The following is a 27078-nucleotide window of genomic DNA, read 5'->3' as shown; positions in this document are numbered from 1 at the left end:
TGGGATCACCAGCGATCTGAATGATGGGTTTAATAGTAGGGGTGTCGGCTTGTTCGAATCGCCATGGATACAGGAAATGATGCAGTCGGGAGGGGGCGGCTATACCTCCGCTATGTTCTTTCACTGCCGTTACCACACCTCCACCCTCCTCATAATCCTCGAGGATAGGAGACAAGCTGGAGACTCGAGTGGGTGGCTCAGAGGTTTTACGGCCGGTTGCTGCTGCATCACCTAGTGCAGTGTTGTCAAATTTGTGTCCTTCGGGCTGGCAAACGGCTTTATGTGACATGGGGGTTGAAGGGAGAAAGGAGGTTTATTGGGTGCCTCTGGCATGACAGTGGGTTCACGGAAGGTGTGGGTTGGGCCTTAGGGGGTGTACCGGGACAGTGCGTAGGGTTTCCAACCTCCAGTCAGTCCTTGGCCAAAGACGATCAAGGATGTCTTAGGAGCTGTTGACATGGGTTGGAAAAAGGACCTGATCTTCTGTCCCCAGAGTTCCCGTTGTCTTCACCATACCAACACAACACTTGGCCGGAGGCAAAATTTATTGACCTTCTCTACAGCCGATTATTAGCTTTCTGGTCTTATGGGACGCTGCCGGTAGGGAGCTTGACAAGTGATGGCGTTTACCGTGGAATCCTGGGATGGCGTGTTGTTTAACACGGATGACGACTGCGACATGATGCCTGTGATGCTGTCAGACTGGATGCAATGTGACAGTATCGATGCGTCGCTCTTTATAAGCGGCATGTCAAGCAAGAGTCAAGTGAAGGCAAAAGTCAAGTCAAAGTCAAATCATCCTTAATGTCATGCCATCCATTTGCTGGTATAGAGTGGGAACCAGACTGGTCACATCCAAGCCCACATTGTAACTTATGTGAGGGACAGAACCCAGTGCTGGTCAACCAATCAGGTAACACAGAAGGCCACCTAGGGGTGAGGGGGGTTCTGAGGGGGGTTCCGATTTAGCACACCAATTGCACCTTTTTCTCAGACACGGGTCTCCGTTAGGGGGCCGCATGTGCTTCAGCTGCGGCTGACATACAGGAACATACATAACATGACAGATAACATGGAAGCACCAGGCAGACATGTGTAGTGTGACAGTAAAGACACAGGAGGGTGTGAGTAGCTACACACTAATTACACGCGACAGCCAAAAGGTGTGTGAGAGAGACTGCAGGCCAACGGCATGGGAAACATGCAAACAACGTACGCATGAAATCGGAAGGAACGGCCCCTGAGAGCTTAATGACATTCTAGAAAAAGAAATAGTTGTGCAATAAAGTACAATATAGGGGTCAATAAGTGCCTGAAGCTGTGACAGGAATGTTATTTATTCACGTCTCGAGAGGTAGCCTGCCGCCGTGACCCTGACACAGCCTCTTAGCATGGTCCGCTGACGTCTTAGCTTGGGTTGCTTTGGTTAACCATGTCTGCTAAGCAACAGGACCAACCAAAAAAGTATAGCGCAATACCAGGGGTGTGCAGCTCTCTCTCTGTCTCTCTGTCTCTCTCTCTCTCTCTGTCTCTGTCTCTCTGTCTCTGTCTCTCTGTCTCTGTCTCTCTCTCTGTCTCTCTCTCTCTCTCTCTCTCTCTGTCTCTCTCTCTCTCTCTCTCTGTCTCTGTCTCTCTGTCTCTGTCTCTCTCTCTGTCTCTCTCTCTCTCTGTCTCTGTCTCTCTGTCTCTGTCTCTCTCTCTCTCTCTCTCTTTCTCTGTCTCTCTCTCTCTCTCTGTCTCTCTCTCCCTCCCTGTGTCCTACAATGTGGTCTCAGCATTGCTGCAAACAGGGATCCTTACTCTTCCTCCTCTGCTTCATTCCATCTCTTGCCGGCTCCGGTACTCAAGGATGCTGCCCCCCCCCCCCCCCCACGCCCCTGCCTCTCCTCTGGTGTCTCTCCCCTTACCCCACCCCCCACCCATCTTGCCTGGGTGCTAAATGGTGCACAGCGAGGGTTAGGGACAGCAATGCAGAGACCGCTGGGGGCATTTTCACACATGAGTGAGCTGTCCTCACGGGTCTGCTCTGTGCTGTGCCAAAGCCAGAGATTACCAAGCTGCACTCTGCACATCACGCACAGGCCACTGAACACAGGCCACTGAACACAGGCCACTGAACACAGGCCACTGAACACAGGGCACTGCACATTCCACATTGGCCACAGAGCACTGAACACAAAATACTGCACATTCCTCACTTTAGTCATTGCACTGAACACAGAACTTTGTGCACTGATCACTATACACTGCACATCACACTCCGAGCACTGTACATTCCGCACTGCACGTAGACCACTCCATATTTCTCACTGCACACAGAGCACTGAATACAGAGCACTGCAAATTCCACATTGTTCTGAGCTCTGGACACTGAGCACTTACATGCATATCATAAGGGGTTAACATAACCGGGTTTTTTTGCATTATTTTGGCCATGACTATTTTTGTTGTCATCTGTCTTGTTATCTATTTAGTTCCAGTACATTTCAGGTCAACTAATTTAGTCTTTTCCTGCTTTTAAAAATGGAAGTTGCATTTTAAATTGTGTGTTTGTATATGTTGATTATATAAAAAAAAATAAAGTTATTTCCACAGAGATAAAACACACATACACAGAATCCACCCAAAAGTACGTGGATCTCACGGCCCAAGATAAATTAGCATGGAAAGCAGTCACCCTAAACCACGGTGGGCTGGCACAGTGTGTCATGTGCTTAAAATGCCACATTGATAATGTAAGGCAGAGAGAATCAGGCCAGGATGAAAACTGGAGTCTTTGCAATGAGCACTTCCTTGTTATTAGCCAATGATATGTTTTGAATTGCTGAGCGACGGGAGAGGGGGTACTCCAGGGGCCAATCAGCTTTTAGCTAGAGTTAGTGCCCCTGTGGCACCGCCCCTGTATACATACCTCCCTGACAAAAATCTGAGACAAAATTCACCTGGATTATAGACATATAGTTTAGCATCGAGTCTTTTCATTATACTTATAAAACAGATCCGGCTGTCATTGGGGGGGGGAGCGGAGGCCCGGCAGGTAAATCCGGGCGGGGAGGGTGTAGATTGGCTACAGGAAGTAAAACATGGAGATGTTTTATGTGAGGGGTGGGGTGGGCGTATAGACGGGGTCATTACGGACCTGTGAGCTGCGGTGCTGTTTCTGGGAAGAATCACGCAGGGGCATGGGTTTGCCAAGCGACACCGCGTTCAGGTTTGCCGGGGCGGATGGCATGCATGAGAGGAGGAAGAGGGCAGGGGAGTGAATAAGTGCCGTTTCTTTTCCCTGGATGTGCCCCGATCCTTCGCTTATTTATTTCAGCGTGAATGGAGCACTCTCTACTCTCTACTCTCTACCCAGCGTAGTCGTCTCTATCACTTGCACCCGTGTGAGTCCCTGCAGGAGTGACAGCCAATCATCTCCCAGCAGGAAACGCCAATCCTTGACACCCGAATGGCCCTTAAAATAAACACATATATATAATTCAAATAAACATGTATATATTATGCAAATGTCGAGGCAATTCAAAGGCTCACTAAGGGGAAATAAAACGATGCGGTAATTATATAACACCGTAGGGTACCTTACCTCAAAATAAACAGAGGGATTTTTTTTGTTGCCAACACTTGGAACGGTGCTTGTTTTTTTATGGCTGAGATGTGTCACTCCTCTCTACGGCTCTTTACTGCCGCTCCCTCTTACGGGCCGGCAACATTCATTCTCTTTGAGGCGCAACGATAATTCTCGCCGCGCAGCAGCAATGCGGGAGCAATGCACCGAGAAGAATTGCAATCCGCATTTAAGACCCGGTCCTGAATTTGAACGTTCGCTGTCGGAACTTCAATCCAAATCGATCTGCAGACGTCACGGACACGCACGTAGTAGGATCAGAAGTGTAATTTTGTTTTATTATAACTTTCTTTTTCTAGCTGTTTACCTGGCAAGTGGCAGAGTAACACTGGCGCTAAGCAGAGGGAAACCTGTCGTAGTTGTCAAGTCGTCAGTACAAGTGGGTTGCGGGGGGGGGTGGGGGTGGGTGGAGGGAGTGGTGGTCTGATAAATATTTTTCCCCCTGCAGGAAGATTCAGACCTACATTTGTGACATCCAGGCGTCTGTGCTCCACTTTGTTCACACTCCTTCCCTGGGAACGAGCAGCCTCCGGAAGTACAGATCCGATTCCCCTGGAAAAAAAATAAGAGCATTGCAGAGCGTTTTGATCGGAGGACGTTGTTTTGGGAATCTCTGCAGGACACGACTGATATTCAGCCTGGAATGCAGAACTGGTGTGGGGGCTGTTAGCAGTCGAGTAGAGATGTGAATATTGACTGGTAGGCGGTGGTTTGGCGAGGGAGGGGAGGAGGGTATCACAGAAACAGCGGACTGGGCAGGGGTGCAGCTGGGGACTATGGCCCCCATGAAGTCATGCCATATGTGGCCCCCAACCTAGATCAACTTAATGAAGTTCCAAATTTTTTGGGGCCCCCGCCACTCAGGAGCCCTTCTATTCATCCTAACTGTCCCCTCTTTTACAGCACTGCTGAAACCGGGAGAGAGTACAAAAGATTGATATGCCAATTGAAATGTGTTTGGGCAGGGGTGGACGGGGGGGCAGACGACCCGCTGGATGCCCGAGGCGGGTGGCATTTAGTAAAAAACATAAAAAAACCAGGTGCCTTTTCACAGTTTTCTGAATTTGAGTGTTGGTCTCCACCTGGAAGACAGGATGCCCTTAGCGAGGTCGTCGTCCTGGGTCCCCTTCCAGGCTGCTGCCCCAGCATGCATTGGGGTATCAGTGGTTTTGAGTAAGGAGCTGTGGATGCTGGGAAGATAGTTAAGGGCATCCTGGGAGGGGAGGTGCTTTGGTGTCATCTGCCATGAGCCATAAACCGTTACAGTAAAATATCTGAACTTGGTTTTAAAAAACATATGCACGATGTCCTGAAGGAAATAATCTAAGTTAAAAAAGAGATTTCTGTTTTTTTTTCCCTCTAATTTGAAGTGGCACACTTGGCAGATCCTGGCAAACATCAAAAACAAGAGATGACAAAGCATAACATCACGGAAAACTAACCGCGCTAGTGTCACGGGCCGGCGTGAGGGCGCATTGCCACTCCAGGGTCAGCAATGAAATCTGGTGCACGGCACCTGTAGGGGTGGGAAGGTTCAAGGTGTCCTCTGTGGAAGAGAGTGTACGTGTGAAATGAACTTGGAAAGGAGCAGAGGAACACGCCCGGGTATCCTTGACGGAATTCTGGGTGTGGATTTTTAGCGGTTCATTAAGGATGCGCTGTAGGTGGGGGGGGGGGGGGGGTTGACATCGATCTAGAAGGCTGAGAGAGATGCAGCAGCTCACGAGAGACAAAAGCTATGGGTAGTTCATGGAGATCAGGAGGAAACGCATGGACACATTCCTGGCATGTGGTTTTTTAGGAAGAGATCTGGAGATGAGGACATGTCTTGAGGCTGTGTCACCTGATTTCTCGTCTTTCTTCATTTCATATGCCCAGCTATTAATTTACTCATGAACTGGTCTGAGATGGCAGCTCGCTGTGAAATACCAGCGATAGACATTTTAAAATGTTTTTATTAAAATTTAATCAATTCTTAAATGTCCCAGGTTTGGCACCCCCTGGTGGTCGGAGGTTGGCTGACCTGTTTGTTAATCCTCCTTGAAAAAAATAAAGGGCCGTGAGCCGGTGGGGGTGGGCTTAGGCAACTTCATGTGATTAGCCTTGATTGGACCAATTACATTATTAAGAATAAATTAGACCAGCTGGAGGGAGAGGGGGATTCTGGGAGTGGAGAGCAGACTTCCTGCTAAAACATCTGGCGCATCTGAATTCAGTGTCCGGCCTTTGTTAAGTTTAGTTTTTTTCTCTAGGTTTTCCACAGCCTTGTGACAGGCAGCTAATTTTTAAACATAGAAATAGTTGTGCATTGGCGGGGCAGTAGATTGTTGCGCAGTGCCTGTGATTGGAAAGTCACTGGTTCAAATCCTAGAATCAGCAGAGTGATTTTGCCACTTGGCCCCTGAGCAAGGCTCCGGGGACCATCTGACCCCACTTTCCCAGAAAATGTGCATCACTTTGGGTAAATGTGTCTGCTAGATAAATAAAATGTAATGGGACTGGGTGTCTTCGTCGCTCACGAACTGAAGTTGCTCAGAAATTGGCCAAAGGGGTGGGGGAGAGTCCAAGAGATGTGGAGACGATCAAGGGGGGGGGGAACAGAGAGAGAGAGAGCAGGTGGGGGCTTTAAGTGTGCCCAGCAAACATAGATCACTTGCATGCTTGGCTTTTGGCCTTTGGGTCCAAACAAGGGACATAGAAATGAGGTGAGAGGTAGACAGGCGATATTTGCAATTCTGCTCGCCTGTTTCTTAAGGTGTCCAGAAAAATTACACACAGCTGCCAAGAAATCGCCGTGCCTTTTCGGATTCCATACTCGTTTTTCTGACACACAGTCGGCGCGTCGAAGAAAAGGAGAACGCTCCGGGCCGGGAAACGGGTCTCGCTCTCCGCCTCTTCTCATCCTGCCGAAAGCCGCTGACCCCTTGTAAACGCATTTTTGCCGCGCATTAAACCTGAGCCACCCCGCGCACTGCATTTCCAACGACAGGTAACGACTCCCAAAAGGCCCGTGTTACTTTCTGTGTGCGGAAGACCAGCTTTAATGACTACAATTAGGCTTCGCGCTCCTGAAACAGCAGCTCTCTCTCACGACAGCTATGAAGGTGCAGGCCCGCGTGCGAGGTTCTTCCCATTCGCCGCCACCACGATTCATGGAGCGCTCCTCTGTGCATCATGAAATATCTATACTGAAGTCTCGCAACTGCAGAAGACGGAGACATTTATTTCATTTGGTCATATTTACCAGTGACAGTTATGTTTTAATTTTATATTAGATGGTGGGACCCTGCTTTGAAAAGTGGGCCTGATATCGATTGCCTCTTCTTTTTTTTTAGTTGTTGCTCCCCGCAGACATTGTAGTGGTAATTTATATGTAAATGCTGAGGGCAGGAAAACACACATTACGCATTATGGGAACGTTCTGGAAACATCGACCAGCTTTCTCTCGCCATACCATTTTTTCTCATTATAGCGAGTGTTTGTTACCCCACCAGCAGTGGCTCCTGTAGGAGTCCGGAGGAAAGGCTCCTTAGTGAATGAGGAAAATTAATATTATATTCTGGCCTGTGGCGGATTCTTTCACTTAAACGCGTTTGGCTGAGCGCGTAATTCAGTTTAAAGGTGCTTTCCAGAATGACCCAGTGCATGCTGACAGATGTGAGCCTTTTGTGTTCATGAATACATGCGCGGCCGATTGGAATGAGCGCGCCTGCGATATTTATGGCACGACTAGCAGCCAGTAATGAAATCTGAGTAATTGCATGTATTTATTACTCATCGATGGCAGTTTACATTCACTTGTTAAAAAATGTTGGTGGTAATTGAATGATATTCTGGGGCCACGTCGCCATCTCTTCATTCCTGCCAGTGTCCCTCAATCTGGCTCCCTCTCTTCTCTCTTTCATTCTCTCTCTTGATTCCCCCTCTCCTGCCTCATTCTCTCTCTCCTTTCTCTGTCTCCCTCTCTCCCCGCTATCTGCATCCTCCTCTCCTCCTTCCTCTTCCTCACCCTCCATCTCCCCCTCCTCCTCATTCCACTCTTCCTCTCTCTCTTTCTCCTTTCTCCATCTCTCCCTCTCCTCCCTCCTGTTCCTCAGCCCTCTCTCTCTCCATCTTCCTCTCCTCTCCTCTCTTCATCTTCCTCTCTCCATTGTCTTTCTCTCCTCTTCCTCAACACCCTCTCTTATTTCTCTTGCCTCCTGCTGCTGATAGGAAGCATGAGTCACACTGTCAAGCCTCTCTCTCTCATTCCCTCTCCCTCTCTCTGTCCCTCTCTCTCTCTCTCTCTGACAGAGGCATCTTCTCCAGCCTTTAATTGAAATCTCTATTTGTCAGTGCAGAGACGCTGTGAGAGAAAGAGACAGATAGAGGGAGGAACGGAGGAAGCTGAGAGGAAGGGGGTCCGAGGTCGTGGCCTGTACCAGGTGGCGGGGAGGCACTCTGAGAATATGGCTGGCGGTCTTAGCGCCGCTATGAGTCCGCGTCCCGTGATGTAATCTCGTGTGGGCACACACGCGTGTCACTGTGCGAGAGCCCCACGTTGTTATGGCGATGCGCTGAGCGGGAGTGCAGCGTGGACTTGGATTGGCAGTAACAGCAGCTAAGGAATGCTTTAGCCTGGAATGGCTGTTAGCATCTGTGTCCCAGTGCAGAATTACGGGCACGGTATGAGGCAGTGACATGACATCGTGCCGATGTCTGTTTACAAGTGAAATGGGACTTGTAATGAATTTCTAATAACAACACAATGTGATCTTTCTAGTGACATAGTAATGAATGCGTTTTTAACATTCCTAATAGACTGTGTAAAGCCGTGTCTGGCTTCTGGGAAGGTAACCTTTCCACTAAGTCACTCCCTTGCCCTTTAAATTTTAATGGCTAAATTGAAAAAAAAAAGAAACAAAAAGCCGACCGCCTTTAAAGAGTAAAAAAAATGCCAGAATGGTAGGTTTCCATTTCATAGCAATTACCCAGAATCCCACTGCAGGATGCCTTGTGCTCCTTGTGTTTGTAATGAAGAGGTCAGGGGCAGTGGATATGGAAGGGCAATGGACAACAGGGCTGTTTAGGTAGGGGGGGGGGGTCATCTGTGGGCCCCCCGCCGCCTTCTCGGCTGAGCGCTCCTCAGTCTTAGTTAAACCTGTTTCTGTTCTGTGTATTGGGTCGCAGTCTCTCAGAACATCTTCCTCCAACCCGGTTAAAAGCACACAGAGCTTCTTTCCATCGTGTCTACGCTGACCGCACAGAATGTGAGCTGTAGGACCGTCAGCTTGGCCCGGGCTTTCCAGAACATTCTGTCTGGCGTGAGCTAAATTAAGGTGGAGGGGAGGATGTGTAAATATTGACTACTCCATAATTAAGCTGGGAAAACGTGAGCACAAATGTTCACCTTGTTCGGAACGGCGACCCAGAGAATCCCCACAATCCGTCTCGGGCCGGCCCGTGTGGGTTCGCACCGCAGGTCACGGACGTACGATGCTTTCCGGGCCCTGAAAGGGATTCATTCATAAATAAGCAGGTGGTGTGGGTCCTGATGAATGTGCAGGACCTTTAAATGTAGCTCATGTCGTATTTTTAACTGCGCTGAAGTTCAGTTACGGTGAGATAAGCTCGGGGAGAGAGGACAGTTTATGGAGGGCTGGTGGGAAGGAGGAAAAGGGGAAAATGGGGGAGCGCGGGAGATACCAAAACGATTGATGGGGGTGGGGGCAAAGAGGAAGTGGGAGAGGAGGACCGAGAGGAAATGGGCAGGCTCAGAGCGCTGATTGCAGGGATGGAGACGCTGTCATTAGAGCCCCGGACGGTGACAGATAACAGCCTTCGGCAGTCAAGTGCGGATCACTTACAGCTGCATCGTTGGGTGACAAAAATAGGAAACCGTCCCTTTAATTGTCAGACACATGGAGCGATTCAGTGTTCTCAAGCAGTAGGAGCAATCCCGCCACAATCGCACCCGGAAGCCTTCTATTGCACTCACGTCTTATCGCTCATTAACGTAACGTTTACGAATTGTCTTTGATTCTGGAGCCAGACACATGACATTATCTTTTAAATTCTTCTCAAATCTGACTTAAGCAACAGATTATGTAGCTTTAGCTTACTAGCCACATTTCTGAAGAAACTGGAAAATAAAAATAGAAAAGGGAACTGGACGTGAGAGTAGGGACTGTTGTTGATCCCGATGGCTGTGTATGTGTACGCATGGGCGTCAATGTGCCAAGGGTTGTATGCGTAGACGTGCAGGAGAGTTGGCCGAGCTGCGCAGATACCTCAGCTGTCCATTGAGTGTGTGGGGTGGTGAGGGCGTGGCGGCAGAACGTGCACGTGCGCGTGTGGGTGTCTGTCTGTGTGCATGGTGCAGACGGAAATCAGAGGGCCAGAGCTGGGATTCACCCTGGGGGCAGCAGCGGTCTGCGCAGGTGAGTGTCGTGGGTCTGCGATTGGTGGTTGGGGCTCCGAAGCTGGTGCTGATTGTGGGGAAGGAGGGTCTTTCCTGGGAGAAGCCGCAGAGCAAGATGGTGGTCTCTAAAGTGCTGAGCACGCTGCTTTCCACCCATGGCTGTACACACAGTCGCAGACACAGGCAGTCGCAAACATGTACAGTCGCGAATGCGCGGCCGCAGTCAAATGCAGTCACAAAACACAGGCGATGGTGAACATGCGCAGTCATAAACAAGCGCCGTCGCGAGGATGTGCAGTTGCAAATACGTCGTAAACATGCGAAATCGCAATCGTGCGGTCGCAAGCTTGCGCTGCGGCAAACGCACACAGTTGCAAGAATGCACAGTCACTGCCACTTGAAGTTTATTATCCGCACGCAATTACGCACGCGTACAATCCCAGATACACAGGTGAGTATGCTCACACCTGATCTGCCATTGGTCTAGTTCATGCGGGATTGTTCAGTGAGTCTTGCTGCATCCTTTGATGCTGGAAGACAGGAGATACATTTGTGTGTGGTTTGCATGAGCCCAGTAAGTTATGTGAGTAATTTAACTGGCATTGAGTGGGTGGGTAAATGTTGAGTAGGTGGTGTAAAGGTGGAGTAGGTGAGTAGTGGTGAGTAGGCAAGATGTAAGCATTTTCTAGAAGTGTTGAGTAGGTAGTGCAGAGGTGGAGCAGGGGATTGAGTGTTGAGTAGGTGGTGTGAAGGTGTAGTAAGCGTTGAGTATGTTTTGTAATTCTATTGTTTTTTCGGCTATACATTAGCAGTGAGACTTAGCTTATGCTTAAGTGTACTGTGCAGGCTCCCAAGATCTGATTGGCTGTGTTTCTTTGTGCCACTGCTGATTGGCTATGTCCACATGTGCCTGCACCTGATTGGCTGAGAGTGTGCAGGGTCGCACCCCATGGCTGTTGCGCTCCATAGCTGCTGTAATATTCTGTGATTTGCTGCGGGTTTGGGCATGACGGACGATGCTGGATTAACAGTGTTTCAGGGCTGCGCTGGACCAAAGCTTTGAACGTTTCCCTCTAAGTTGGCCTCATCCCGCCAGATCTGCCCGCAGTCCGCCAGATGCGGGCCGTGATGAAGTAATGCGCAGGCTGAAGGCTGGCAGCCGACGTATATTAAGTGCCGTCTCCCGGGTGAGGAACGAGAGCGATAAGAGTGTGTGTTCGAGAACACGGGGGCGTCAGGGGCGCCGACAGGCGTCAGGTGGCACTAGGACACAGACTTTGTTCCTCGCCGATGCATTATAATTCTCTTACATAAACACACCTTACAGGTTGCGAGAGCTCTTTAAGATGTCCTTGAGAACGCAAAAGAATATTAGATCGGACCTTCGTGTGGATTAATAATTAATGACCTCCTGTCCCGGTAATCTTAATTACAAAACTAGGAAGCAGCTGAGGCTTCTGACAGCGTAAATATTTTCCTAATAAATATGTAAAGTTTGTGCAGGTCTTCATGGGATTAATAAGGGCGTCCTGAAATGTGGCGCCGGCAGCCTTGTCAAAATATTATGGTGAAATTATTAAATAATTTTGGCCGACATAATTATGCACATGTATATATACCGTTTTTTTGTTATCATACTACTCTATGGTAATCATACTTTCTAAGTTATTTGGTATAGGAGGTGGATGAATGAATGAATGAATGAATGAATGAATGAATGAATGAATTTCACCCTGTGATGGCCTGGCATCCTATCTCATCCCAGCCTCATTCCCTGTACTTCCTGGAATACGCTCCAGACTCAACACGAACGGATAAAGGATAAGGGTTTATGCATGCATGGATAGATGTGTGGCTGTTTAAAGCTTTATTTATTACTCTGACAATTATTGGTTCATTAAGACTCTAAGCTTCCAGATTGCAATTTAATAGTCATAACCCAAATGATTGCAAATTCCGTCGCGATTAACAGAAAGATCACTGAAGTTGTTCCCAGCTGTCATGATCGAGCAGCAGCCACCTCTGGTTCTCACCATTTATCTCGTGTCTTTATTTTTTTTCCAGGCCTGTCCTGGTCTTGGCGACACCAAGAGAGGAAAAGGAAATTCACCGACCATTTGCGTCCATCACCTCAACGGTCACAATGACATGTCTAGGCCGTTTCTCCTTCATCCTTTCCTCTTGTTCTCTCCGCTTAAGTACCACCTTCCTCTTTCTCGTCCTCTTGGGTCTCGCAAACTTCTCCGAGGCGTCATCGGACCTAGTGACTGGAGAGGCACCCGGTAACTGTTCGGGAGAAGACACCTGTTCTGAGGGCGTGGTCCTGCCCGTTTGGAACCCCCAGAACCCCTCGGTGGGGGACAAGGTGGCCCGGGCCATCGTCTACTTCGTGGCGCTCATCTACATGTTCCTGGGCATGTCCATCATCGCGGACCGCTTCATGTCCTCCATTGAGGTCATCACCTCGCAGGAGAAGGAGATCACCATCAAGAAACCCAACGGTGAGACCAGCACCGCTACCGTGCGCATCTGGAATGAGACCGTCTCTAACCTGACCCTCATGGCTCTGGGGTCCTCGGCCCCCGAGATCCTGCTCTCTGTCATCGAGGTGTGTGGCCACAAGTTCAAGGCTGGAGATATGGGCCCCAGCACCATCGTGGGCAGTGCCGCCTTCAATATGTTCATCATCATTGCCATCTGCATCTACGTGGTGCCCGACGGCGAGACTCGCAAGATTCGGCACCTGCGGGTCTTCTTCGTTACGGCTGCCTGGAGCATCTTCGCCTACATCTGGCTCTACCTCATCCTCTCGGTCTTCTCACCTGGGGTGGTGCAGGTGTGGGAGGCTGTGCTTACCTTCCTCTTCTTCCCGCTCTGCGTGGTGCAGGCCTGGGTCGCCGACCGACGTCTGCTCTTCTACAAGTATGTCCAGAAGCGTTACCGTGCCGACAAGAGCCGCGGCATCATCATCGAGACGGAGGGTGACGGGATCTTCACCAAGATGGACATGGAGATGGGGACCAATTCACACCGCAAGGAAGCTCTTGATGGCATGTTAGCCGGTATGGAGGAGGGCGGATTGGGAGGTGGAGAAGGGGGGCGGGACCAGGAGGAAGAGGCGCGACGGGAGATGGCACGCACCCTCAAGGAACTCAAGCAGAAGCACCCGGAGAAGGACGTGGAGCAGCTGATCGAGATGGCCAACTACCAGGTGCTGGTGCAGCAGCAGAAGAGCCGCGCCTTCTACCGCATCCAGGCCACGCGCATGATGACGGGAGCCGGAAACATCCTGAAGAAACACGCCGCCGACCAGGCGCGCAAGGCCGTGGGCTGCCACGAGGCCAGCGCCCAGGAGGACGACCCCAACACCATCTTCCTGGAGTTCGAGCCGTCACACTACCAGTGCTTTGAGAACTGTGGCTCTCTCAAGCTGGCTGTGGTGCGTCACGGGGGCGACATAGGCTGCACGGTCAAGGTGAGAAAACCTGGGGGAGATGGGGGGGGGGGGGGGGTGCTCTCGGGGGTCAGTGCTGGCTGTTAGGAGACTGCGAGGGATAATTCGGTTTTCTCCGCATGAGGAACAGCAGCCTAGTTCCGTCACAGTTGCAGTGGTGCTTAGCAACGCAGGTAGAGGAGAGCGCAGTGCGATTTGGGCTGATGAGAGTCGGGTTATCGCAGTGAGCACCAGAGTATGGTGGCACAACATGAATTCAACCCCCTCCTTCACCAATTCAAATGGCATTTGTTTGCATGCAATTTTCAAGTTATCTGTCACTCCTGAGCCGTTACCTTCGCCTCGTATAATCACGCCGCTGACGCCCATGTCCGAGGGCACAACTTGCTGGTCGTCTGTCGTGCCAGGATGCGTGCTGCCTCACGATGCGTGATGACTGATGGTAGCTGGATAGGACGGAGCCAAGGAAATGTCCCGGAGATGGGCACTGAATAGGAAGGGGGTTGTCCAAACTCACTAATCTTTCGCACACCAGGGAATCGCACCTAACTCCAAATAAGACAATTTCATTCTATGTTGTTTTTTTTTTTTTTTTCCTTGTCTGCATTTGGGCCAAATTTACCACCTGCCTCTACTCACTCGCTAAGCGCCATGATGAATTACCGAGCTGCTATCCAGTTTTACACATGCTAAGTCAGGTGCTGCACTTTGGCAAATCAGCTACTTTTCGTTCTATTCTGAGTTTGCTTTCCGCTGGGTGCCGTTCCTGCGTAGTGCCTTCCCAAAATAGTTAGTACAAAGTGCTTAACAAAGACATAACATATGTACTTTATACAGTATACCTTAGGAAATCATTAACAGACGATTTAACAGTACTTAGGATTGACGGGTATATATCCGAGTGGGGAATGACCCAGGATGGAGGTGAGGAAGCAGAATATTAGAGATCAATTCATCTTCCATAACTTCCCTGTACAGGTTCATTGAGCGAGTCCTGTAGATGTAGCTGTAGCATAGAGTAGAACGGTGCTCCCCTCTCCATCCTCCTGACTAGACATCCAGCGATGCTCACCAAGCCCCGCCCACCAGTATGCGGCTGCACCCATGGTGCAGACCACTGGAAGATGATCAAATTAGCTTTGGTTAATTAGCTTAGCCTGAGGCTATCCGAAAAGGCGTTTCATTTCAGCGGCTGGATGTGTCGGCTTACGAGGAGCAGGGTGGAGACGCTGACGTCACTGTCCTGACCTGGGTCCCCGTATCGTTCACAGGTTGACTATCGCACGGAGGACGGGACGGCCAACGCCGGCTCGGACTACGAATTCGCTGAGGGTACGCTGCATTTCAAGCCGGGAGAGACGCTGAAGGAGCTAACCGTGGGCGTCATCGATGATGACATCTTTGAGGAAGATGAGTACTTCTACGTACACCTCAGCAACCCCTGCGTGGTCCATCAGGCAGAAAACGCCATCTTTGAGCCAGGGCCCATCACCCCAGGCAACTGCCCAGCTCCGCCCCTGTCCTTGACCCCGGGAGCGGCTAAGGCGGCCCTGGGCGCCGCCCACACGGCCACGGTGACCATCTACGACGACGACCATGCAGGCATCTTCACGTTTGAGGGTGCGTCAACACGCGTCAGCGAGAGCGTGGGCACCATGCACGTGAAGGTCCAGCGGACGTCAGGGGCCAGGGGGAAAGTGGCCGTGCCCTACCACACCGTGGAGGGCACCGCCAAGGCAGGCGAGGACTACGAAGAGACGGCGGGCAAGCTCGAGTTCCTCAACGACGAGACCATGTGAGTGACGATCCGTGCGGATGCGTATGTGGGTGCTCCAGCCTAATCGTTAGCCAAACATACGTTTTGAATGGGTGAGTGACAAGGGAGGGGTCATTCTGGGAGTCAGTCACCTTTGTACCTGTGTACCCCCATGCGCTAACTGGAGAGAGCAGGTTCTAGCAGCTTCCTCAATGAACGTCGACCATATCGGAGGAGCGAGTCGCTATTTTTGGCGCGGACGGAAGTGTGCTGGAACGCAAGTGTGAGTGTGACGTGTTCTAAACATTATAAACAACCACTGTTATTAGTACTAAAAGCGTCAACCGTTCATAGATGTGGCAGCAAAGCAGGATGGGAACAGACAGACAGATGTGTGCGAATTTCAAAGAACTATTATAGGTAATTAACCCCTGCAATAAGTGAAGCGGTTATATATAGCTCTATATAAACATATTGCGTTTTGCGCAATGGCGGAGATTTTACTGCGTGGAGTCTTTTCAAGCAAGATTCTCTTTCTGAGAAATGCCAAGAGGCTCTGTTTGATCAGTCACTGCTTCTGTCTTTAACTGTAAACTTAGACACAGCAACCCTTGAACCAGCAGTTTATGCAAGGGTGTAGATTTGAGTTTGGACTGTAGGGACATATCCCTGCAAATATTGCGGGAGTACCATGTGTGTTTAGGGGTGTTTAGCCTTGAGTACAGACAGTCTAAGAGTCTGCTGAGTAAAGCCATATATAAAGCTGCTGGTTGCTTTATTAGGTAACCCAAAGTAGCACCAGGTTTTATTTCAAGCTACTACAGAAGTTTACGCGTTATAGATGCCTTTCTGCAAACCACTGATGTACTAAGCTGTTATTTTTGACTGGAGGTCTTCCTGTTGCAGTCCCTGTTAGCGTCTGGCAATTCTCCCCTGACCTCTCTCATTAACCGAGCGTTTCACCCACAGAACTGCCCCTGATGGGATATTCTATTTCCATTCTTCACACTCTCTGTAAACACTAGACACCGCAGTGTGTGAAAATCTCAGGGTGGCGGCCGATTCGGAGATGTTGGAAGCAGCACATCTGGCATTCACAATTAGGTTAGCGGTCTTCACTTAATTCAGAAGCCCCAGTCAGACAGTCAAACTTCCGTCTATCGCCGTCTGCATGTCGCATTCAGTCGCAACTGCAGTCGCATTCAGTTGGCTGTTTGCATTAATAAGCAATAAATTGGCCCCTGAGTGTGTTTCATTTTCAGACGGTGCACTGTAACTTCATCGGTTCCTGTCGACAAAGCTCTACTGCAGCACACTGACACAGCTTTTAACTCTTATCATGCTGTTTTCGTCAATGAGCAGTCATTACCGTAACATTAATCCATTAAAGTGTACGTGAAACTTCAGAGTGAGAGCCCATTCCATTTACGTGTGGATTTAAGCTATGGATTGGGACATTAAGTCTGTGATCAGAAGGTCATTGGGTCCAATCTCAGAGTCGGTGGAATCATTACACCATTGGGCCCCTGAGCAAGGCCCTTAACCCCCCAGGGACTGACTGACCCTGCTTTCAATCGTATGTCGCTGCTAAATAGATTGTGATTGAGCCCAAGCTGAAGATTTTCATGGAGATTAACAGAAGAATTTGGCCTACTGGGGAAGCCTTACAACAGGGCTGCTCAACTCACGGTCCTCATGGGCCGAGCACTGCTGATTTTGGCCAATCTGGCCAATCATGATCGGTAATGATTAAACTAACTATCTGGGAGAACTGAAAACACGGTCTGGATTTGGAATGAAGAGCCCTACCTTACAGGATAAGTATTTCCTGCATAACAAAGGTGCTTTTCCAACTATGACTGGACTGATCCGGGTCCGGTCCCTGCCTTGGCTAAGGTTACCGCCAGTATTTCTCACGCCAGGACACTCCCTCCTTTTTTCACCTCCGTGACATTCCATAAATACACTGCCACGCTCCCCTGCTCCCTGGGTTAATGAAAGAGTGCAAGCGGCAAAGGTCCTACCACCCCCCACCCCCGTCAATCTCGCCGCATCCCGGCGAGATTGTAAATCCGAGAGCAGCTCTAAAGGCTCCGTCTCCCGGTGTCACCCGCACTGACTCGGCTGCTGGGATGGAACCGTGCTCCGAGAACAGGGAGACCTTCTGGGACCGGTCCAGGATGGGGAAAAAAGCTGCAGGATTCTAGGAACTGGGGGCGCAAATAAACTTAGTCTGTTCCTCGTTCCCTTGACCAGTGGCGGATATGCTGGTTCTGGGTCCCCACATCTCGATGTCTCCACCCCCCCCCCCCCCCGTGTAGTGACTGTTTGTGGCCAACAGGGGACCCCGTGCAAATGTGTGGTCCAAGTGGTGGTAACCACGGCCGTTGGCTATTGGCTGTACCCCTTGATGACTCCTGCTTCCTGACAGAAATGTTACAAAGAAACGAAAGTCGCGTTTCCCGAAACTGATGTAACCAGGGTCATCTGAGATGTGAAAGTGCGGTCGCTGATTCTCTGTGTAGGACAGGGTCTGGTGGGAGACGGGGATTAGCCACAGGGTAGACAGAAGGGGCCACTGGATTACCGCTGGATTACCTCTGGATTACTCCCAGTTAGGGATGGCAGGGGAGGTGTGATGCGAATGTGTCCGACGATGTGGCCTCAAACGCGACCAGCGAGAGACGAGACAATAAGCGTGAGAGCAGAGATCAAAACATTATGGCTCCTTTGTCAAAAGAGAGCAGGGAGCAAAACACAGCAAGTTATCAACACCAGATTTCAGTGACTCGAAACTCCAGTGACTTCCCATAACATGCTGATGACAATAATGCAGTGTGTTTCGTGTACGGCAAGAATCGATGCAAAGCATCTGCTTCTCTGTCTCCTTTCTGTTTTCACACGTCCGCCTTCCTCCTTTCTCATCACTTTCTCTTCCTCCTCCAGCTGCCCTCGTTTTGTCTTCCCTCGCTTGCCTCTGACTGTGGTTTTACAGCTGAATGCTTGTACTGTGGAAACTCTGGCTAAGACTCATGGGGAGGCCATCTTATTTGGGACTTGAATGTGTGATGTGTAATTATATGCATGGGTGCCGTTTAACTGGGAATTTGGTGTGTCTGTGTATATCCCCTTTCACTGTCTGTACCTGTACAAATCCCCTTGAACCGTCTGTGTACATCCCCTTTAACTGTCCATATCTGTCTACATCACCTTTAACTGTCCATATCTGTGTACATCCCCTTTAACTGGCCATATCTGACACATCCCTTTTAACTGTCCATATCTGTCTACATCACCTTTAACTGTCCATATCTGTGTACATCCCCTTTAACTGGCCATATCTGGCACATCCCTTTTAACTGTCCATATCTGTGTACATCACCTTTAACTGTCCATATCTGTGTACATCCCCTTTAACTGTCCATATCTGTGTACATCCCCTTTAACTGTCCATATCTGTGTACATCACCTTTAACTGTCCATATCTGTGTACTTCCCCTTTAACTGTCCATATCTGTGTACATCCCCTTCAACTGTCCATGTCTTTGTACATCCCCTTTAACTGTCTGTGCCCATGTTGGTCCACCTTGACCATATAAAACATATTTAAATGTCGGAATGAAAAGCCTGGAGGCTCTGTCTGTCTGGAGCTGAAGAGACTGGACTCATTTGCTCAGTGTTTTGGGGGAGATCTATTTTAGCAAGTTTCATACCTATATTTTCAGCTTTCCTGTCAGAGCAGGGGGGGCTGACAGGGACAGAAATCATTGCAGTGGGTTTAAGACACACCTCCCTGTCGCAGAGCCACTCCGATTGGCCACTCTTGTCAGGTGATCAGACCAAGGCTGTGGGATTTCACCTTCACTTGCAAGTGGAGCATAAAGGAAAAACTATTGAAATTTTACAATAGATGGAGCCTGTGAATTGATTGGAAAGGGAGCAGGGGCTCACAGAAACAGTTTAAAACAAACCCCTAGGCCAGACACCATCTGTAAAGTCCGGGATGAGCTCCTATCGTAACCCAGGGAAACGGCTCGCAGGTGCAAACGGCCAACGCCATTGGCCAGCCTCCTCCCCGCCTACCCACCAGGGCCTATCAGGTTGCAGCACACCAGCTGGGCCGCAGGCTCACATACCAGCAATAATAGGCTCACCGCCGCGCGCAGTAATTACGTGAAAGTGATACCAAGACTCTTGTGAAATTTAGGACATTTGGGCTGGCATTGGTGCAGTTAGGGGACGTGCAACATGGTAGAGGAATGGATCACCGACATTGGAGGTGCCCAGTGCGTAAGTGGAGGGGAGGGGCGTTGAGAACGACCACGAGGGGGGAGGCTGAACCAAGCAGGAGTACCTCAGTGTTTCTGAATCGCTGTGTGTGATTTTCAGGACGCTCGTCCTACTTATTGACAAGCCTGTGGGGGTGCCGTTCCGCTTCGCCACACATCGTTCCATCCACATTCTTGTCTTCCTCTCCTGTTCTCCCCGTTCCTCCCTCTCCGCTCTGCCTCCCATCTCCGTCGCCCCCATACTGTGCCGCAAGATCCGATTGGCTCCTTGGTATCCATAGAGGAAATGTGGGCGTTGCCGCTAATTGGAACATTAGGAGACAGAAACCGGAGGAATAGACCCGCTCCCCCGTCCGACTTGCGATTGTCTGAAGTGCCTCAAGTTACCAATTCCGAGCCCGACTCACAGCCAATCCACAAGCCTCAGCCGTTTCTTTTTTTATTCTCCCAGGGCCGCACACCAAAGCCACACTGGTGAGGTCGAAGGTCAAAACAGCCCAAAGATCAAATGGAGAAGGAAGTGGCCTTTTTCAAGAACAGAAATTGCCTGTTACTGGGCGTTGGTGTTTGTATTTCTGTGTCCCAGTGCTGCTGGGGTACAGAGTGCTTCGGCAGTGTCTCTGACGCTGCAGTAATGCTGCCCCCCCCCCCCCCCCCCCCAGCCTCACGCATCATTTCCTCCTCGCTGCATGCTCCCTCGTAGGCGTATGTGCCCCTGTATTTGGGGCGCTGGTGTGCACCCGTCGTCTCATTAACACTGAGCCGCGACTCGCGCCGCCAAATCATTCACTAGCGGTTTGTGTGGCACTTCATGGTACAGTGCGGCGCTCCCTGCGCGGGTGGCCGGTGTGTTTGTGAGTGTCTCTGTCCACAGGAAGCCAGGAATAGAGACGCCAGAGGAAGGCAGAGGAGATGGATTTAGGGTCAGTGGACGTGGGCACTGTGTGTGTGTGTCTGTCTGTATGTGGGGATCTGTGTGTAGGTTATGTACTGAATCGGATTCCTCTTTCTTTACACCACGCTCACATATGTGCAATTTACACATCCCCTTTAACTGTCTATGTCTGTGTACATGACCCTTTAACTGTCCACTCACACTCACAAACGTAAGGCAAGACACATGCTCTCAGAAAGAAGTAACAACACACTTACAGTATGGAAACACAGATAGCACAGATATATGGCCATGAGTACAGATAAAGACGACAGTAGGCGTAAACGCACACACACACACACACACACGCACACACACACACACAAAGACAGACAGACACACACACACGCACACAGACAGACACACACACACACACACACAAAGACAGACAGACAGACACACACACACGCACACAGACAGACACACACACACACAAACACACACACACACAGAGCGTGTCTACCTGTCCTGTGCCGGGCGGCCCACACCATGACACCACGCACGGAGGAAATGCCGCACTTTTCCTCGCCTCCTCCCTGCTTCCCTGGCAGCCGCCTCCACTGCGCGGCGCGATTCGTGATGCAGAGATAACAGACGTGCCGCCACGGTCGAAGGGACCTCATAATTAGGGATGGGGGGAATTGTGGCCCCTCTTGGGCTCCTGTCACCAATCGTCACCAAGAAAAACAATGTCAGCTTAGCTCCCCGGCATCCGTCCTCCTGAGAGGAGATTTTCGACAAAACGAGAGCGCAGAATACACGTTACGCTGACTTTCAGCTGCAATGACGCTTGTCTGCTGAGCTCATTGGCCAATACAGTCAGAATAACAAGATAATAATGAAATAAGTCTCTAGGAAGTTTACAGATGGCTCCACCCATGACCTTGTTAAAAGTCCTCCTGACCACCAGGGGGAGTCAGCCCAAACTCCCTACCGCACATTGCACTATAAAGGCCCATAAGTGCAATTTCTAGGAATTACGTTTCGCATTGTCCCAGCACTTAGCAGTCACTTTCATCTTCGTTGTTCTTTGAGTTACCCTTTACTGAAATAGCCTTAAAAAATGAATCTGTATTCAGTGTTTTCTCCAGTAACAAAAACACACAAAGAGAACCATTTCCTGTACAGATATTGGCAGATCCTTTATTTCCATACTGATTCAGAGGGCGAATTGTTATGGGAACCCGACCTCTCTGCTCGTTCACTGCCTTTCCTGTCCTCTTATCAGTGATGTAGGGCTTTAATATGTCCTGTGCTTGTGGTGCAGCTCTACACTGGCTTGCAGAAAAAGCTGCATTTTCCACTGAGGGACAAACTTAAGTTCCTAAACAGCTTCCCTAAATCGAATTTCACTAAATACTGATCCAGTCTTGAAGTACGGAGGATATTCCCTAGATAGGACCCCCATCCATTGAGGAACTCATACAGAATGATATTGTCAGTATCAAAGGCATTGAGGTCATCACTGACAGATCTACAATAGAGTGGCATTGACATCATTATTGACAGATCTACAATAGAGTAACACTGATGTAATCATTGAGAGATCTACTGTAGTGCAGCATTGACGTCATTTACAACAGACCTGTAGCACAGAGCCACTGATGTCATCATCAACAGTCCTACAGTAGAGTTGCAGTGATGTCATTCTCAGTAGCTCTACAGTAGAGTGACATTGATGTTATCATTGACAGATCTATAGTGGAACGCTATTGTACATACAAATGACTGGTGTTGATGATTTGCAGTCGGGTGACATTAATGATTTAGATGACAGATCTATGGTAGAATGACAGTGATACGAATTATAGATCTATACTAGAGTGACACAGCCAAAGATGAATGATAGAGCTACACTAGAGCCACATCACCAATATGAATGATGGATCTCGAGTACAGTCACATTGCCAATATGAATGATAGATCTACGTACAGAAAGCTTACATAAATCAAGCATATCAGCTGTTGGCCATAAAGAGTGTTTATGCTTTTGGTTTGCAAAAGCACAGTTTTGCAGAATGCAATCCTTCTAAAACTTCAATAAGCTAATTATGCCGCAGAAAAGAAACAATTTTCTGCACGTACGAAGGATGTGCTCTTCGAGCCAATGTTTTCAGGTACCGGAGATTAAGAAATTATGGCACAGTTAAAGGCAATATTTCAGTTTACATCTTTCCTAATAATAGTTTTCTCAGGGCTACACTAAAGGGGAAGGGACGATGCTGCTGAAAGCAAGGCACAAGATCTGAAATTTCTGCAGCAGTCATTTATGCAGAATTGGGTTATGCAATGTCTGACTCGATAATGCCTTTTAAGTATTGACTTTTATGTCTTGGATCTCATTCGTCTTTGTCTCCAGTCTTTGCAGAGGTTGTAACGATGGGTCAGCCTGGACCTCTGATCATAATTGGCGTCTAAGAGTCCAGTACTGAAGTCATGGATGAATTGGTAGAGATCATTATCATCTCCTGAGGTTAACTTTGAGTCCGGTGCTGTGCTGGTCTAAATGGAAACAATCAAGTTGAAGGTTTGTTCTCAAGGTTAATGCTACTGAAGGTCTCTCAATAGACCTAGAATGATTGCACTCCTGCTATTTTTTTTTTTTTGCCCGTAGATAACGCCGTTAAAGGTAAGGTCAAATATGCGCAGAGCGATGCTACAACTGCTTGAAACTACCCCAAAACTTTTCGAGGGATTCCGATCCCGAGACAGGATGTTCTCTCCCGAACCGTGACCCGTGACCGGTTCTTCCCGTTATAAGCCGACCCGACTGCGAACTAAGCAATTGAAATGAATAGCTTTCAAGTTCAAGGGAAGCTGCTGTACCTTTTGGGAAGGCAGTGGGGGGGCTGACATTTTTGAGGTGGATGCATTTGGCTGAGAGGCTCAGTGAACAAATGGCATTTTTTAAGCTTAAATATATTTGTCCAAACTGGCGTACACTTATTTATTTATTTTGTGAGACAGCGGTCTCTGGAGAAATTCAGGGTTAAGGACGTTGGTCAGGGGTTCAATGGGGAAAGTACTCGACAGACTGTGGGATTTGAACCCATGACCTTCTGGCCGCAGGGACGATAGCCCAACTTGCTGAGCCACACAGTGTGTGTTCCTCGCTCACCCCTTTAATCCTGAACTTCGCCTGTGGTGCTGTTATAATAAACAGGTTGATCCTAGAGATGAATTTTTAAGTTTTTTTAAGATAAAAACAAACATCAGTGGTAGGTCTCCTGAACCTCCTTGTGCTCAGAATGGTGCGACAGTGTTGAGTTGACAGCGGGACGGTTCTGGTCCGTTACATTTTCGAGCCGCTTCTGTTAGATGGCTGACATGAAGACGTGGGGTTGTAGCTAAAGTCCATGCAGACGGTTAATTAGCTTCACACCATTGACATGCCCCTTTAACAAGAGACAGAGCAGCATTTCTGGATTCTATATTCCTTGCCTTCAGTGTACTTTCCAAGTTACTGTTCCCTTTTCTTCCGAGAAGGAGACTTTGATATGCTTTGATGCAGAGGCAGCCTCCAGTTCTACGCATTATATATGCTTAATCGGATGTAGAGCCTCACGCGGTTGTCATGGTAACCAGATGTGTGACAGATGACCGTGGGAGGAGCCTAAAGGATCGATATGCAGCCACCACTTTTCAGGGATAAGGCACCTCACAGCATCCTCTCGCTGGGGTCTGGGTTAGATCTGTTCAGGAAAACCAGCCCAGCGGAGGAATTCTGTCCTGTTTTTGTTTTCCCAAACTGACAGATGCACGTGCGGCAGCTCGTATCCTCGGACATTCCGATATCTGTTAGCTAAATCTGGATTAAAAACATTTTTTTTTGCTTGTATGCTAGTCATAGACTCTCAGGTATTTCAACTTGCTGATTGCTGACCGGGGTATTGGCAGTAACGAAAGCTTAGACACCGTGGTTAATGAACTTTTGGTTTATATGATTTATTTGAGGAAAAAAAATCCATGGAACATAGGAAGTTCCATCTTATTTCTCCCCGCCATCCAAGGCTACATGAAACAGCTGTGTCCGTATTTACTGGAAACGCCTCTGAATGAACCACAGCAGAGAGCTGATTGGCCCCCTTGCCCGTTAAAAATAAGATTAAGGATAAATAAAAAATTAAAAAAATAATCGAATCGAAAAAAATTCCATTGCGTCCACACTAACAGCCTGATCTATTAAGCGGCCTCGCTGCCTGAGAGTAGAAGTCGTCATGGACTCCTCTGATCCCTGACGGCAGTGAAATCAGTTTGTGGGAAGGATCCTTATGGATAGACCTGGCTTTCGTAAAGCATGTGAACCTAAGCTGCATGTGCTCAGGTACGCTAGAGTGCTTGTTTTCACATCTCCCATCATGCTCTCCTTTGAGGTCCAAGGACAGGGTTAGCCAATGGCCCAAAATAGATATGACTATTCTGCTGTGGGGGGGCAGCATGGTGGTGCAGTGGTTAGCACTGTTGCCTCACACCTCTGGGACCCGGGTTCGAGTCTCCGCCTGGGTCACATGTGTGTGGAGTTTGCATGTTCTCCCCATGTCGTCGTGGGGTTTCCTCCGGGTACTCCGGTTTCCCCCCACAGTCCAAAAACATGCTGAGGCTAATTGGAGTCGCTAAATTGCCCGTAGGTGTGCATGTGTGAGTGAATGGTGTGTGAGTGTGCCCTGCGATGGGCTGGCCCCCCATCCTGGGTTGTTCCCTGCCTCGTGCCCATTGCTTCCGGGATAGGCTCCGGACCCCCCGCGACCCAGTAGGATAAGCGGTTTGGAAAATGGATGGATGGATGGATATTCTGCTGTGGATGGGATTCAAACTAATAACCACCCGTTCAGAGGCACAGAGGCCTAACCCCCCCACATCCACATGCTACTTCTGTTAACACCAAAAAATATATAATACATTACTTTTATATGTTGTATTCATGTATCCGTACCATAACTGCTTATCCGGCATAGGTTCGCAGCCTGGAGTCTTTCTCAGGAAGCACAGGGCCCCCGGCTGGGGACGCCCCGCACGGCGTGACAGTCACACAGCGTAGCCGAATTCAGCCCAAACGTCATTGTTCCAAAGCTCTAGTTCTGGCCACTGAGTCACTGTGCATATTTATATTTATAAATGTACAGAAAAATGTAGAAGCTATGCAGTATGTACCTGATGCCACTGTGGGACTCTAGCCCCCCCCCCCCCCCCCCCGGGTGTCACGTCAGGGTGTCCTTGTTCTCACACTCCGCAAAGCTGTCACCTCACGCACCCCAGCACCGACGGTTTCTCCTTCCCTCTGTTTTCATCCTCCTCTACGGGGGGGGGGGGGGGGGGGGGGGGGGTTGTGAGGGGGGAGGGGGGACATGTGGAGATGAAGGGTCCCCACTCTTCCTGCATGGACCATGTCGCATGTAATTATGCTCCTCGTCACTATTACCCAGAAGCACCTTCTAGCACCTTCTCTCCCGCTAATTACAAGCTGCTCCTGCCCAGAGTTCGCGTCCCAGAGCTGTGTGCTCTTCGCCTCACTTTTCCCCTTCCATTCATTTTTCAAATTACTGACTCTGGTGGGATGTTAATTGGTTTATTGTTTTTGGGAACTGGGACATCCTAGTATTAAATTTCAAATGTGGGATGCTTGAGACCGGCAAATTGTTTGGGGGTGGCATTGATCACTTCTGGCACATATTACCTCTACATGTCTTGCCTACCATTCTTTACTTTTGTGTGTCTGTGCCTATCCCCCTTTACCTGTGCGTGTCTGTGCCTATCCCCCTTTACCTATGCGTGTCTGTGCCTATCCCTCTTTACCTGTGCGTGTCTGTGCCTATCCGTCTTTACCTGTGCGTGTCTGTGCCTATCCCTCTTTACCTGTGCGTGTCTGTGTCTATCCCTCTTTACCTGTGCGTGTCTGTGCCTGTGTCCCATTCTCTCGCTCCTTCCCACCTTCCTAAATCTCCCCCACTGTCTCCTGTGCTGTCCTTCTCCCGTTCCCTCTAAGCCTTCAGTCACCTCCTCTTTCCTCCTCCATTCTTTTCCGGATGCGTATCCAAGCAACTGGCTCCTCCTGCTTCTCGGTCCCTTTGCTGGATGCTTAGTTTCAAATTCTTTTAAAGAAAATATTCCTGTCACCTAGGGAATAAAAGACTTGTTTTAATCGATAGTGTAGTATTTGTATTGAATTTGTGGTATATACACAGTGTGTATATATGTTTTCTTTTATACCTATGTCTTACCCGAACTTGGTCCCATCACGCTTGTAAAGCGACTGTGTTTTGATCTCTATTTCTGTTCTCCTCACACATTCATATTTGCTCCGTTGCCCCCAGTGACGACGTGGCTCCTCCACTCTGCTACCGTAACTGATGATATCGCTTTGCAGTTTTTCTTCCCCAGAGCCCCCATGCGGCACCTAGCAATTCTGCTCTGTGGTAATAAGACCGGTGCGGCCGCAGACGTGGCGGCTGTGCGCTGGAGAGCGGTCACTGCGTTTCAGGACTGGCTCTGATTTATAATGAGCTTTCGGGATTCTGTGGAAAAATCCCCGGCCTTTTGTGTAGGGGCACAGATGCGATGTGGCTGCTTTAGCCTGCATGAAGACTCACCACTACAAATTCAGCTGTCTGGGTGGTGGA

At 49.3% G+C, this 27078-nt stretch overlaps 1 protein-coding gene across 4 annotated transcripts in view; it reads left to right on the top strand.

Moving 5' to 3' along the window:
- Positions 1-27078, top strand: part of slc8a4a (solute carrier family 8 member 4a) — a 45818-nt gene that overhangs the window by 5003 nt on the left and 13737 nt on the right. For 3 of the 4 annotated variants that reach the window (XM_048997787.1, XM_048997788.1, XM_048997790.1), the window contains 2 exons: positions 12093-13503; positions 14754-15277. In XM_048997787.1, coding sequence (XP_048853744.1) covers positions 12093-13503; positions 14754-15277 — 1935 coding nt within the window. Of the gene's footprint in view, positions 1-9874; positions 10048-12092; positions 13504-14753; positions 15278-27078 lie in introns of those variants that run through there. The other variant, XM_048997789.1, reaches the window with a different exon arrangement.

The sequence above is a fragment of the Brienomyrus brachyistius genome, unplaced genomic scaffold (assembly GCF_023856365.1).
Source record: "Brienomyrus brachyistius isolate T26 unplaced genomic scaffold, BBRACH_0.4 scaffold35, whole genome shotgun sequence".
In the NCBI taxonomy this organism is placed as follows: Eukaryota; Metazoa; Chordata; class Actinopteri; order Osteoglossiformes; family Mormyridae; genus Brienomyrus; species Brienomyrus brachyistius.
This window is presented reverse-complemented; position numbering and strand designations above follow the sequence as displayed.